The sequence below is a fragment of the Selaginella moellendorffii genome, unplaced genomic scaffold (genome assembly GCF_000143415.4).
Source record: "Selaginella moellendorffii unplaced genomic scaffold, v1.0 SELMOscaffold_37, whole genome shotgun sequence".
NCBI lineage: Eukaryota > Viridiplantae > Streptophyta > Lycopodiopsida > Selaginellales > Selaginellaceae > Selaginella > Selaginella moellendorffii.
In genome coordinates, this window is record NW_003314298.1 from 1,391,867 (window position 1) to 1,404,247 (window position 12,381).

At 47.9% G+C, this 12,381-nt stretch overlaps 4 protein-coding genes across 4 annotated transcripts; 2 read left to right on the forward strand and 2 right to left on the reverse strand.

Moving 5' to 3' along the window:
* On the reverse strand, nt 1–1,704 carry LOC9653565 (pentatricopeptide repeat-containing protein At4g02750). Its single transcript, XM_024683392.1, has one exon. It carries the CDS (start codon nt 1,702–1,704, stop codon nt 1–3), a length of 1,704 nt encoding a protein of 567 aa, XP_024539160.1.
* A 6,417-nt stretch (nt 1,705–8,121) lies between these two features.
* LOC9653568 (flavonoid 3'-monooxygenase) lies at nt 8,122–9,747 on the forward strand. The gene is made up of 2 exons (XM_002978399.2): nt 8,122–9,013; nt 9,070–9,747. The coding sequence occupies exons 1-2, from the start codon at nt 8,156–8,158 to the stop codon at nt 9,691–9,693; spliced, it is 1,482 nt and encodes a 493-aa protein (XP_002978445.2). The 5' UTR covers nt 8,122–8,155; the 3' UTR covers nt 9,694–9,747.
* A 222-nt stretch (nt 9,748–9,969) lies between these two features.
* Nucleotides 9,970–11,018, reverse strand: LOC9653569. Its single transcript, XM_024683461.1, has 3 exons — nt 10,962–11,018; nt 10,613–10,910; nt 9,970–10,566 (listed from the first exon to the last, which is right to left on the reverse strand). The coding sequence occupies exons 1-3, from the start codon at nt 10,985–10,987 to the stop codon at nt 10,351–10,353; spliced, it is 540 nt and encodes a 179-aa protein (XP_024539229.1). The 5' UTR covers nt 10,988–11,018; the 3' UTR covers nt 9,970–10,350.
* On the forward strand, nt 10,980–12,375 carry LOC112349283. Its single transcript, XM_024683460.1, has 3 exons — nt 10,980–11,939; nt 11,996–12,040; nt 12,095–12,375. Exons 1-3 carry the CDS (start codon nt 11,000–11,002, stop codon nt 12,367–12,369), a joined length of 1,260 nt encoding a protein of 419 aa, XP_024539228.1. The 5' UTR covers nt 10,980–10,999; the 3' UTR covers nt 12,370–12,375.
* Nucleotides 12,376–12,381: the final 6 nt, after the last annotated feature.

Here is a 12,381-nt window from a genome sequence, read left to right on the forward strand (position 1 = left end):
TCAGAGTTTCTCTTGGGCTATATCCCCATCATGTAACTGGCATGCAGCCAGGAACGCCGTCCAGGCAACATGGTCGCACGGCAAGCTCTGGGCCACATCCTTGGCGAGCTCCATCTCCCCAGACTTTGCGAGTAGCTCCAGCACGCAGCTGTAGTGTGGATTGCCTGGCAGCACTCCAAAGTCGAGGCTGGCGGAGACGAAGCAGCGCCATCCGGCATCCAAATCGCCGCAGTGTTTGAAAGCAAGAAGAGCGCTCAAGAACGATGTCTCATCGGGGACTTCTCCAGCCAAGACCATCTCGTGCCAAACCGACGTAGCAGCACGCTTACAATCCCCACAGCTCGAGCACCACGCTATCATGGTGTTCCACGATACCAAGTTTCGGATGGGCATTCTGTCGAAGACTAGAACCAAGCGGTCGAGGTGACCGGCGCGTCCAAAAGCAGCGATACTGGCAGTCCAGGCCGTGACGTTTCTTGCAGGCATTCTCGCAAAGGTGGCCTCCGCCTCCATAAGATGCCCATTGTAGATATAACCCGCTAAGAGGGCGTTCCAAGAGACCACGTCGGGAGCCTCTGTGGTATCAAACAATACCTTTGCTTGCTCGACATGCCTGGCTCGGGCATATGCTGTCAGCATTGAGTTTACTGTGACTGTAGTCCGCTCCGGCATAGTTTCAAACACACAGCTTGCCTGCTCAACTTTACCAGATTGGGAATATACTTGCAAGAGCAAAGTCCATGACACCACGTTAGTTTCTGGCATTTTGGTAAACAACATTTCGGTTTCTTTGCAAAGCCCATTTTCGGCAAATGCTCTAAGGAGTATGTTATATGACACTAAGTTTCTTACTGGCATTGTGCTAAACACGTTCATGCAAGAATCCAAATCACCACTAATTAAGTAACCACTTATCATGATGTTCCAGGACACTATATTTCTTTCGGCCATGCTCTTGAACAACGCTTCTGACTTACGCATATCGAGGCCTTCGCCATATGCGGCAAGCAAGGAGTTACAGACCATGAGATTTTGTACAGACATATCCAAGGAAATCGCTAACACCATATCCACATCACGTACTTCAGACAGCGCTTGCATCAGTGTCGCGCAAGAAACCACGTCCCTCTCGGGCATTCTCGAAAAGATTATCTTTGTTTGTTCAAGCTGCCCACTCAAGGCATATGCTGAAAGGAGCGCGTTCCAAGACACTAGGTCGTGCTCAGCCATTTCGTCAAAGACATGCTTGGCTTGCTCCAGCTTACCATTATTCGCAAAACCCGTGATTTTTGTGTTCCATGAAAGAATGCTAAACTCCGGCATGCACTGCGCTAACGCTTCCATTTCCGACAGGTACCCGGAATTGGCATTTGCAAGCAGTATCACATTCCAAGCCACCACATTTGTCAGCGGCATCGCACCGAACAAGAGCATCGCCTCGTGAACGCAGCCACTGTGGGCATACGCAGCGAGGATGGCAGTCCATGAGAAAAGGTTTGGAACACGAATGGAATCGAAGACCGCCCGAGCGTCGATGATGCTTCCACATCGATCGTAAGTTCCTATGAGCAAGTTCGCCAGGAACTTCTCGTGCCGCAGTGCCGGGTTCTGGGAAATGCAACTGTGGATGCGTCTGGCATCCACCAAGTCACAGCATTTGTGGAGAAGGCTAGCCAGCTCGGGTCGGGATGTAATTGCCACCATCTTTTCATGTTGCTTGGCTTGTGACTGATCATATCATGTTTATTTATATGCTTTTGGCATCCAGATGTCGCTACACAGATATGTACTTACATGGTTAAAGATGATTGAAACTTTGTCAATGGACCTAACGATCGTGTTGTGCTCCTCAACTTTCATCATTCTCTTGGTTGTTTGGAGTTACAAGGTGCGCACAAATCTTCCACCAAGTCCATGGGGATCGGCCACCGCCACTTGCTCAGAGGAATATATTAAGTGTTGTTGTTTCAAGCCAGGAGCTAGTCAAGGAGCGCTTCACTTCACAAGACTCGAGCTTCTCGTCAAGACCATACATGGTTGTATCATAGCTATGGGATCTTCTCCCTAGGACAGTAATTCGGGAGTGTCTGTAAGCTATGCTCTTCTCACCCAAGTCTGTAGACTCGTTTTCATGGATTAGAAAGGAAGAGTTCTCGCTGCTTTTGCAAACAGTGCTCATAAAGTCACACGAGGAAACTGTTCTCCACCTTCACATTCAACGCATTGACAAGGATTTTCATGATGTGGACCTGGGAATCAAGGGAAGCTTGGTCAATTTTGTCCTTTGCTATTTGAGATGGCTGGTTGGCAGATTCCCCAGCACAAAGGTGTGCATGCAAAGCTAGACAAGTTCTTGTAAAAGATTGTGAACGAGCACAAAGGCAGCACCCGGGAATGCCACCACGCTCCTGTTCTTTGGTGAGGGAACACAAGGAAACTTGCTAATCATAGAAGTGTCAAAGTTTTTTGTGGGGTTTCTTTCAGGACATGTTTGCTGCCAGAACTGATTCATCTGTTGTTCCAAGCGAGTGGCTGCTAGCAGCGGTACTGCAAAAGCCTCGGGGCTTAGCACGAGCTCAAGAGGAGCTCGACAGGGTTGTGGGAAATGCGAGAATTTTGAGAGAGTCAAGCTGCAATACCTTGAAGCAATCATCAAGGACACATTTAAACGATAGCAGCAATCCTTAGTGGCTATGAGATTCCCAAAGAAACTGCGGCTTGCTGGTTAATGTGTGGGTGGTGCAAATGGATCCGACAGTGTGGGAGAATCCCACCCTACTTCTACCCAACCACTTTATTGGGAGCGGGCTTGAGCCAAGACTTTGGGCTCATCAGAAGGAAATGCCTCTTGGGTTTGAACACTATGGAGCTGGCAGAATCTCATCCATGGCTTCTATTGGAAACTTGTGCTTGGGACAAAAGTTAATCTATCCATTGATCTCTTGAAAAAGTTACAATTAGTTTTTGAACATTTAATTAAATTACCTTTGTGAGGGCCAAGTGTATGGCTATGATGCTGTATACTAATATTAGCGTAGTGGGATTTTGGTAGCTATCGGATTGATTTCAATTCAGACCACTCACTCTTGTATATAAGCTAAGGTTTTTGGGCTAATTGATATGCACATTTTTATATTCCCTTTCCATATTCCATACACTCACATTGGTGGAGATGAGAGGCACCTTTGATTGTCCCTGGGGAGTGCTTAAATTTGGGATTTCAATTTAGATTTAGCTTTTGCATTGTTTAGATTTAGCTTTTTCCATTTCCTTTCTTTTGTTATTTCCTTTTAGGATTTTGGTTTAAATCTAGCTTTTTGCATTTTCTAGATCTACCATTTCCTTCTAGCTTTTTGTCATTTCTCTTCTTTTGCTCTTTCTTTTTCATTCGTCTCCATGGCAGATCAACAATCTCTTCCTTTGACTCTGGAGCAGTAGTTGGTGCAATTGCTTGATATTATGCACTTGCAATTGAACAACCAAACTCAATTGATGGCGACGTTCACGACACATGGTACAACTCCTCCTGCTCTTGGTGCCAATCCTTGCGTTTGGCCGGAGTTCTTTCGCGGGAATCTTGGGGATGATGTGTACCATTGGTTCAATCATTTTACGGTGATTGCCACATATCATTCTTGGGATGATGCTCGACGTTTGCGTGAGTTTCCCATGTGTCTCCAAGGGACGGCGTTGCAGTGGTACAACGGTTTGGGAGCAGCCACTCGCGGGGATTGGAGTGTTCTTCCAGCTGTCTTCAAACGTGCCTTCAGACATGCCGATGACTGTGATGATGCTTTCCAACAATTGCATCGTCTTCACCAAGGGCCATTTGAGTCAGTGATGCAATTTGGTGTTCGTTTCCGAAGTCTTTTGCTTCGTGTGGAGCCAAATATATTAGAGTGGATCAAGCTAGGAATGTTGTGGCCAGCACTTCGTCAAGATCTTGTCGGACTTGTGCATGCACTTGCTCCCGCCACCTTTGACGATGCTCTTTGCTTGGTGCAAAGTTATGAGACGTCGCCTCTTCCACTTCTCGCTACACGTCTTTCAACTCCACTTCCTGTGGGTGATGGTCCTGTTCCAATGGAGGTTGATGCTACTGCTGCTCGAGCCCAAGGTCAAGGGCGAGGACGTGGTCATGGTCATGATATTCGCTGTTGGGCATGTGATGAAGTTGGTCATACTTATCGGCGTTGTCGGCATTTTCCAGATTGGCGACCTCCATTTCCTGGGTGGAGACTTTGGCGTCAGCAACGTCCCGTTGGTGCTGCTGCAATGGAAGGTTTGGACACTGAGATGCATCCGGGAAACGAGGAGTCGTGCGAGTAACGGAGGGACCTTACGCGAATAAGTTAGTGACCCCTCCATCTTTCTTTCGGGAGTATCATCAAGGGGTTCACTCGGCACCAGTTCATTCAGTGTTTACTTTCCAAGCTCGTCTTTATAACAAGAGGTCTCCTATTATTCTCTCTATGTTGGTTGATACAGGTTCGAGTTTATCTTCTATTGCTCGACCTATTGCCATATATTGTCGTCTACACTTGCGTCGTGCGACGGAACTAGTTTTCATTCTTTATGGCAACGGCCGTACACATGCATGTGCATGGGATGAGGCAGACCTAGTTGTGCGTGTGGGCGATCTCGATCTCGAGTTGCAATCGTTGCGGGTGGTGCCGAGTCAAGCTTTTGACCTTATTCTTGGTATGGATTGGTTGCAGCGCAATCATGCCAAGTGTGACTTTGAGGCTTCTCCCCCTTGTTTCATACTTCCTTATGTTTCATCCATTTCTTTCACTTCTGTACCTCTTCGTCCCTCTACTTCTACCTTTGCTTCCATTACTTTTGTTTCCCCACTATTTCCTCCTGTGTTTCCATCTTGTTCTACTCTTCCCTTTTCCGATCCCTCTGACGATCTTTGTGTTGCAGCCATTGACCGGCTCATGAAGGAGTATTCTGATCTCTTTGACTTTGACCTATCATCTGGAGCCAAGATTGCCACACGTCATTGGATTCTAACTAGGGATGCTCATCCAATCAAGGTTCCTATTCATCGTCGGTCACCAAAGGAGATCAAGATTTTACGTGCAAATGTCAAGAAGATGTTGGAGAAGGGTGTTATTTGGAAGTTGCGGAGTCCTTGGGTATGTGAACTTCATCTTGTGACGAAGCCTGATGGGAGTATTCATTTCTGCATTGACTATCGTCTGTTAAACGATGTAACAATCCCGGATGTGTACCCTCTTCCTCACACTGCTGATCTCTTGGATCGTTTGGGGCGAAGTCGTTGGTTCACCAAGCTAGATCTTGCTTCTGGGTACTGGCAAGTACCGATGGCCGAAGAAGATATTCCTAAGACTGTTTTTTGTACACCATTTGGTTTGTATGAGTTCTTGGTGATGGCATTTGGTTTGAACAATGCTCCAGCAACTTTTCAACGGATGATGGACGAGGTTCTTTGCGATATGCCAGAGGTGACTGCTGACTTCATTGATAATGTCTTGATCCACTCGGAGGGGATGTGGGAGGAGCACATTCGTGATATTTGTAAAGTGTTGGATCGGCTACGCGACGTTGGTTTAAAGCTGAAGTGGTTGAAGTGTGTGTTTGGATCCAAGGACACAACTTATCTTGGGTACCGTATTTCTCATGAGGGTTTGCAAGTTGATCCTGACAAACTTGTGGCTGTTCTAAAGTTCCCTACTCCGAAGTGTGTGAATGATGTGCAGCGCTTCTTGGGCAAGGTGCAATATCTCGGGCGTTTTGTGGATCATCTTTTTGATCGCATTGCACCATTGCAAGCGTTGTTGAAGTCATCAACGTCATCTTTCATTTGGTCTCCAGATTGTGAGCAGGCGTTCAGGGATTTCAAAGAGTTATTGACAACTCCTCCGGTTTTGGCATATCCTGACTACACTCGACCTTTTATTTTGCGCGTGGATGCTTCTGACATTGGTCTTGGAGGGGTGTTAATGCAAGAGAGCTCGAGTGTGCCTGATCAGCGCTATCCCATTGCATATATAAGCCGTACATTACAACAAGCGGAGATGAACTACTCCACGACAGAGAAGGAGTGTTTAGCAGCAGTCTGGGGTTTCGAGAAACTTCATGCATATCTACATAGTTCTCAGACATTACTTGAAGGTGACCATGCTGCTGTTACTTCGTTATTAAAGCAGAAGAACCTGGTTAGTCGTACTACTTGGTGGGCTTTGAAGCTTCAGATATATGATTTTGATGTTGTTCACCGCCCAGGGAGTTCTATGGCTGATGCTGATGCCCTTTCTCGAGCTCCTCTTCTTTCTTCACTCTCTTCTCATGTTTCTGACGAGCCTGTCGTTCCAGCATCTGTGGATTTTCTAGATGAGGATTTTGTGCTGTCGGCAGTTGCTGTACTTGACATTCAGTGTCCACAAGGTGCAGAGCAAGATTTACCTTCACTTGATGAGGTTCGCGAGGCTCAAAAGATTGAGCCATGGATTCAAAGGCTTCGAGATGGGTTTGAGAATCTTGCATCACTTGCTGATGACTTGCCTTTCCGGCATTTACATTCTCAATATCACTTTGAAGATGGCCTTCTTTATTTTGTGGGGACAGATCCTGATGATCATTTACAGCTAGTGGTGCCTTTTATCTTTATTCTGCAGTTTCTCCATGCCTACCATGATTCTACTATTCTAGGTGGGCATATGGGACATTGTTGTGTAATTGAGAAGTTACGCATGTTTTTCTATTGGCCGGAGATGCGACGTGATATTATCCGGTATGTGCGTAGTTGCGTTTGGTGCCAAGCTCGTAATACTCCCCCTCGTGCTGCGGAAGGACGGTTGGAGTCAATTGCGGTTTCCCGTCCATTTGAGTTGGTGGCATTTGATCTTATGGGACCTTTTCCACGGCTAACTGCTGGCAATGAGTATGTTATTATTGCTTCTGACTATTTGACTCGTTGGGTGGAAGTTAATGCTCTTGCTAGCACCTCTACAACTGCTGTTGGATACTTCCTCCTCAATCGAGTGGTGTTCCAGCATTCTTGTCCAGAGCGGATTCTTTCGGATAATGGTCCCGCATTTATGGCTGAGGCATTTCATGTTTTGACGTCTCGATTGGGGATTCGCCACACTTTCACGAGTGCTTATCATTCACAATTAGACGGTCTGGTGGAACGGCTTGTTCGGACGTTCAAGGGGATGATTGCAAAGTATGTGAACTTTTAGCATTCGGATTGGGATGGTTATTTGCCGTCTCTTCGGTATGCATATGTCATTGAGGTGCAAAGTTCTGTTGGTGCTTCACCATATAAACTCCTATATGGTCATGATCCAATATTACCAACGGAGCTGGGTTTACCTTCACGATTGCCACGAGCTGCAGATGCTAGGTCATAGGATCAATATTTGACAAGCATTCTTCCACTTGTCCGAGTGGAGTCTGCCGAACACTTAGGCTGCGTACAAGTGGGACAACAACGGCGCTACAACTCCCATCATCGTCCACCTGCAGAGTACAAAATGGATGATTTGGTGTTAGTCCATTTTCCCCATCTTACAGTACGTGGTTTATCTAAGGGGCTCCTTGCATAGTGGAAAGGACCGTATCGGGTGTTGCGGCAAGTTGGACCACAAGTTTATGAGGTTCTGCATGACATCCAGCAGGCCGATCCTCCAGAAATTGTGCATGTGCAGTGGTTGAAATGCTTTATACAAAGGAATCAGGAGCGGTTAATACCATCTACAGATCTGCAGATGCCTCCTCCTGATGTTCCTTCAGATCCCAGCTCGTCTACAAAAGAATTTTCCATTCTTCCGAGAGGAAGGGATGATATGAGGGCCAAATGTATGGCTATAATGCCGTATACTAATATTAACGTAATGAGATTTTGGTAGCCATTAGATTGATTTCAATCAAGACCACTCGCTCTTGTATATAAACTAGGGTTTTTGGGCTAATTATTTTTATATTCCCTTTCCATATTCCATGCACTCACACCTTTATATTTATTTTGGCATTTGACATTTCAATGTTTATATCATCACCTACCACATGAGTATAATCTTTTTTAATAGAAAAACTTACTAAACTCTTTAAAGTTTAGAAAATGATCATTTTGGGCTGGTGACTTATTCTTTGTAATGCAATATTGACACAAGCACCCACAGAAATGGATCTAGCACTTGCTGTGAGCTCTGCAGCTTTCATCACTCTCTTGGTCTTGTGGTTCTTGAAACCTTCCTCAAATCTTCCACCAGGTCCATGGGGATTGCCCCTGATTGGCCACTTACACTTGCTAGCAGGAATGCCCCTGCACAGAGCATTCCAACGCATAGCCAAGAAGTATGGTCCTATTACTTCATTGAGGCTGGGAATGATCCCAACCGTGGTGATTTCCAACCAAGAGCTTGCCAAGGAGATCTTCACCACACACGATCTAAATTTTGCTTCCAGGCCATACTTGGTTTCAGGTGACCACTTCAGCTATAACTTTTCTGGACCTGCAACCAGTCCCTATGGAGAGCTATGGCGAAACACTCGCAAGCTGTGTACAATAGAGCTCTTCACGGCCAAGTGTATTGACTCCTTCTCTTGGGTCAGAAGGGATGAGCTTTCTCGTACCTTGGAGGGGATTTTGAAGGACCATGGCGATGACGAACCTGTGGAGGTGAGAAAAGTGGCCAGTGTTTTCTCCTTCAACATCACATCACGAATTTTGATGAGCAAGAGGTACTTTGGTGATGAAAACGTAGATGCCCATGCCATGGAATTCAAGGAGCTCAATGACAAAGTTCTTGAGCTGGTGATCAATCCCTGCATTAGCAACTTGGTGCCCTGGTACTTGAGATGGCTGGACTGGCAGATTCCTCGCTACAAGCGAATCCATGCCAAGCAAGACGAGTTCTTGCAGAAGATTGTTGAGGAGCACAAGGAGACGACACGGGAATGCAAGGACTTCCTCGATATCATGCTCGACTTCTTTGGAGCAGGGACACAAGGGGAGACTTATGTAAAGGCGAATCTCATGGTACGCTTTGCAAAACTTCTCCTTGATTGCTTATTTCTTATGCTACAAATGCCCAGGAGATGTTAATTGCTGGTACTGATACCACCACCACCGTGAGCGAGTGGCTCATGGGTGCAGTGATGCACAATCCTCGAGTCATGGCCAAGCTCCACGAGGAGCTCGACAGTGTTGTGGGCAACACTCGGATGGTGCAAGAGTCGGACCTCCAAAAGCTCGAGTACCTCCAGATTGTCCTCAAGGAATCACTCAGACGCTATCCTCCGGGAGCCTTACTCATGCCGCGCATCTCAAGGCAAGCAGCAACCGTTGGCGGCTTCCACGTTCCAAAAGGGACCACTCTCCTGGTGAATGCATGGGCGATTGGAATGGATCCGGCAGTGTGGGAGAATCCCACACAATTCCACCCGGAGCGCTTCTTGGGGAGCTCCATCGATGTCAAAGGCCACAACTTTGAGCTCCTCCCGTTTGGATCTGGGCGGAGAAAGTGTCCGGGAATGGGCATGGGATTGCGATCAGTGGAGCTGCTCGTGGCAAATCTCATCCATGGCTTCAACTGGAGCTTTGTGCCTGGGACAACGCCGTCCATGGAAGATGTTTTCTCCACTACTGCGCAGCTCAAGACCCCATTGCAAGCCATGGCGACTCCAAGGCTCCCCAAGGAGGTCTACATCAAAGTTTAGAGATCACTTAGTGGACTTTGCTACAAAGACTATTCTACTCGTATTTACTCCGCAGCTCAAGACCCCATTGCAAGCCATGGCGACTCCAAGGCTCCCCAAGGAGGTCTACATCAAAGTTTAGAGATCACTTAGTGGACTTTGCTACAAAGACTATTCTACTCTTAATAAATAGCTGGTTTTTCCATGTCTATAAGATCATATGTAGGCTTTTGGATTGCAGCAATGTGTTTGTTAGATCCGAATTCCAAGAAGTGTTCAAGGCTCGCTCGCTCGATCGATCCAAAAGAGTCTCTTTCTCATTTATGTATTAAGTAAGCATCTCCAAAGGTTGACCGTCGAATTTCCCGCTCACTTCAAGCCGACGCGACGTTGAGCCAATCACAGCGCAGGACCGAGGGATGGGCAATCTTAACCATTGAATTTCCCGCTCACTTGAAGCGGACGCGAGGTTGCGCGAATCACAGCGCAGGACCGGGATCGGCCCGAGCACCGTCGGATGAACCTGCCCAGTACCGTCCGATGCAGGTAATACTCAAAAACCATCCGAGAGCATCGTGAAGGTCCTGCTCAAAATTGGACTGAGCCATCCCTTCTCACTTTCGCAGCTACGTTTAACTCTTTCGTGCAAGACACAGCGGGAGAAATTCTGTAAAAAAGCTAGCACACAAGTGCTGCTCGAGAAAACCAACTTACTTCCAAGGACGCCTTTTTGGCAAGCTTCACGTTGGTTGCTGTGGTCTCTTCGCCTGTTGCGAGGGTGATGCGAGCCTTTTGAAACAGCCACCTTAACGTTCGAGCGTCAGCTTTCCTTCTGTGAGAACAAGCTGAGAGGCCGCCATTTTGAGCGCTGAGACTACATCCAGATTTTGCAGCCTGTAAGAAACCCTTTCGGCATCTAGACTGCCAATCAAGCTGTTACCGGAGTCGAGGTTGCAAAGTTGAGCCTTGAAAGCAACAACAAAGTTTGCTCAAAATTCCCACACGATCCAACCGGTTCATGCTCCACTTGTCTGACGATTGGCGATTTGTTTCTCCAGTGAGACAATGAGAAAAAGGCCTCGATGGTAACGAAGCATGGAGCTGCACGAAAATTAACGAGAAAAAAAACAGAGGTTTTTTTTCTACCACGACTCCACCACGAAATCACACAAAAGCGCTTGCTCAAGAGAATCAGTTTGATTCTTGTCGGGATGCCCCCACACGCCGGCGCAGCGGCCCTGCCACAAAAAAAATCGTGTTTTGGCACAGAAAGAAGCAATGAAACGAACCAGAGGATGAATTCAATGAAACGCATCAGGACCAGAGGATGGAAGATCGAAAAAGAAACCGACGGCAGGATTTGGGTGCTGCTCAAGTATGTATGTGTTGCGGAAGAGGAAGAGAGCCTCTCAAAGGGAACAACAACCTCTATCTCAGGCTAGCAAGGCAAGAAGAAGAAGATCACCCTCCGGAGGAAGAGAGTTGCCTGGTAGCACTCGATCCGGCGCTGTGGAAGGGCCTGCCGGCGCTGCTGCTGCTCAAGATCCTTGTCGACCATCTCCCCTTGGATCGCCTCTTCCGCCTTGCCGACGGCGACTGGGAGCTCACCGCCGCCATTCTCGCGCAGCCCTTGAAGCGCGACAAGTATGCGCTGCTGCTCCCGAATCAAAGCCTCGTCTTGCACAACTTTGGTGGAGTCGAGGAGAGCTCTGCTTCTACTCCTCGAGATCTGCCGCCCAGGTGGAAGAGACTGGATGAGAGGGATGGTCAGAGCTCGTCGCAGAGGCGCCTCCTGGCCGTGTCTCCGCGCGGGCTGCTGGTACTCTACTGCGCCACAGGCGAAGGCGACCCGGGAGATCGTCACTCCCTGCTCTGCTACAGCCTAGATCCGGAGCAGCCGCAGCACCAAGCTTCCGTTTTGCTTCCAGCAGAGTATGATCATGACGGCGGTGGCGTCCAAGCTTGCCAAGTCGTGCATCCCGGCTGCAAGGATGATCAGTGGTGGTATCAGATCGTCATCTTGTATGCGGCAGGGAGCAAAGCTCTGGTTTTTGACTCGCGCTCCCTCTCCTGGAACACGGTGCGCAAGGCGAGCGCCGCGGAAAGCGACGTCTTTATCACTAGCAGCTGCGAGGCCATCCATCTCCCCACCAAGTCAATCTCGCATGTTGTGCTGCCTCTGGGGCTCCATTGCCAGCACCCTGAGGCGATCCAGACCCAAGACTCCACCTATTTGTTTCTTGTTGCAGCAATCGGCAAAGCCACAGGTAAAAAACACTTTTTTTTTCTTTTCTGTTCTGATGAAGCTGCCAAATCTCTGCAGCCGACTATCGCTGGACGAGAACCCCAGCTTTGGATGCTGCAAATGGTGTGAGCTACTCTCTAGTTTTCATATCTTCTTTCTCACAATGTGTATGAGCAGGCATCCATGAGAATTCCCCAGTGGTGCTCGGTGGCTTGAGGATGGATGGGGAGACTGGAGACTGGGAACTCCTCCCAGGTCCTAGGGACGAAGTGTGCCGAGCTTTGGTGCTGCCGGAGCTGCGGTGCCTGGGAGTCGCGGGTTGCGTGGGCGTTTTTGTCGACTCCAAGAAGCGCTTGCTCTCGTGCTTGGTCGATCCGTGGAGCTGGTATATCAGCAGCTCCGTCAAATGCTGGAACTTGGATGGCAAAATCATCCAGATAGCCTCTCCATGATCTTTTCTATTG

Coding starts and splice junctions, on each gene's coding strand:
- LOC9653565 (XM_024683392.1), bottom strand. CDS start 1,704: ATGGTGGCAATTACATCCCGACCCGAGCTGGCTAGCCTTCTCCACAAA.
- LOC9653568 (XM_002978399.2), top strand. CDS start 8,156: ATGGATCTAGCACTTGCTGTGAGCTCTGCAGCTTTCATCACTCTCTTG. Junction 9,014..9,069: donor ATGTAAAGGCGAATCTCATG/GTACGCTTTGCA, acceptor ACAAATGCCCAG/GAGATGTTAATTGCTGGTAC.
- LOC9653569 (XM_024683461.1), bottom strand. CDS start 10,987: ATGCGTTTCATTGAATTCATCCTCTG. Junction 10,911..10,961: donor TTCATTGAATTCATCCTCTG/GTTCGTTTCATT, acceptor TTTTTGTGGCAG/GGCCGCTGCGCCGGCGTGTG. Junction 10,567..10,612: donor ACTTTGCAACCTCGACTCCG/GTAACAGCTTGA, acceptor GGTTTCTTACAG/GCTGCAAAATCTGGATGTAG.
- LOC112349283 (XM_024683460.1), top strand. CDS start 11,000: ATGGAAGATCGAAAAAGAAACCGACGGCAGGATTTGGGTGCTGCTCAA. Junction 11,940..11,995: donor AGCAATCGGCAAAGCCACAG/GTAAAAAACACT, acceptor AAATCTCTGCAG/CCGACTATCGCTGGACGAGA. Junction 12,041..12,094: donor AGCTTTGGATGCTGCAAATG/GTGTGAGCTACT, acceptor GTGTATGAGCAG/GCATCCATGAGAATTCCCCA.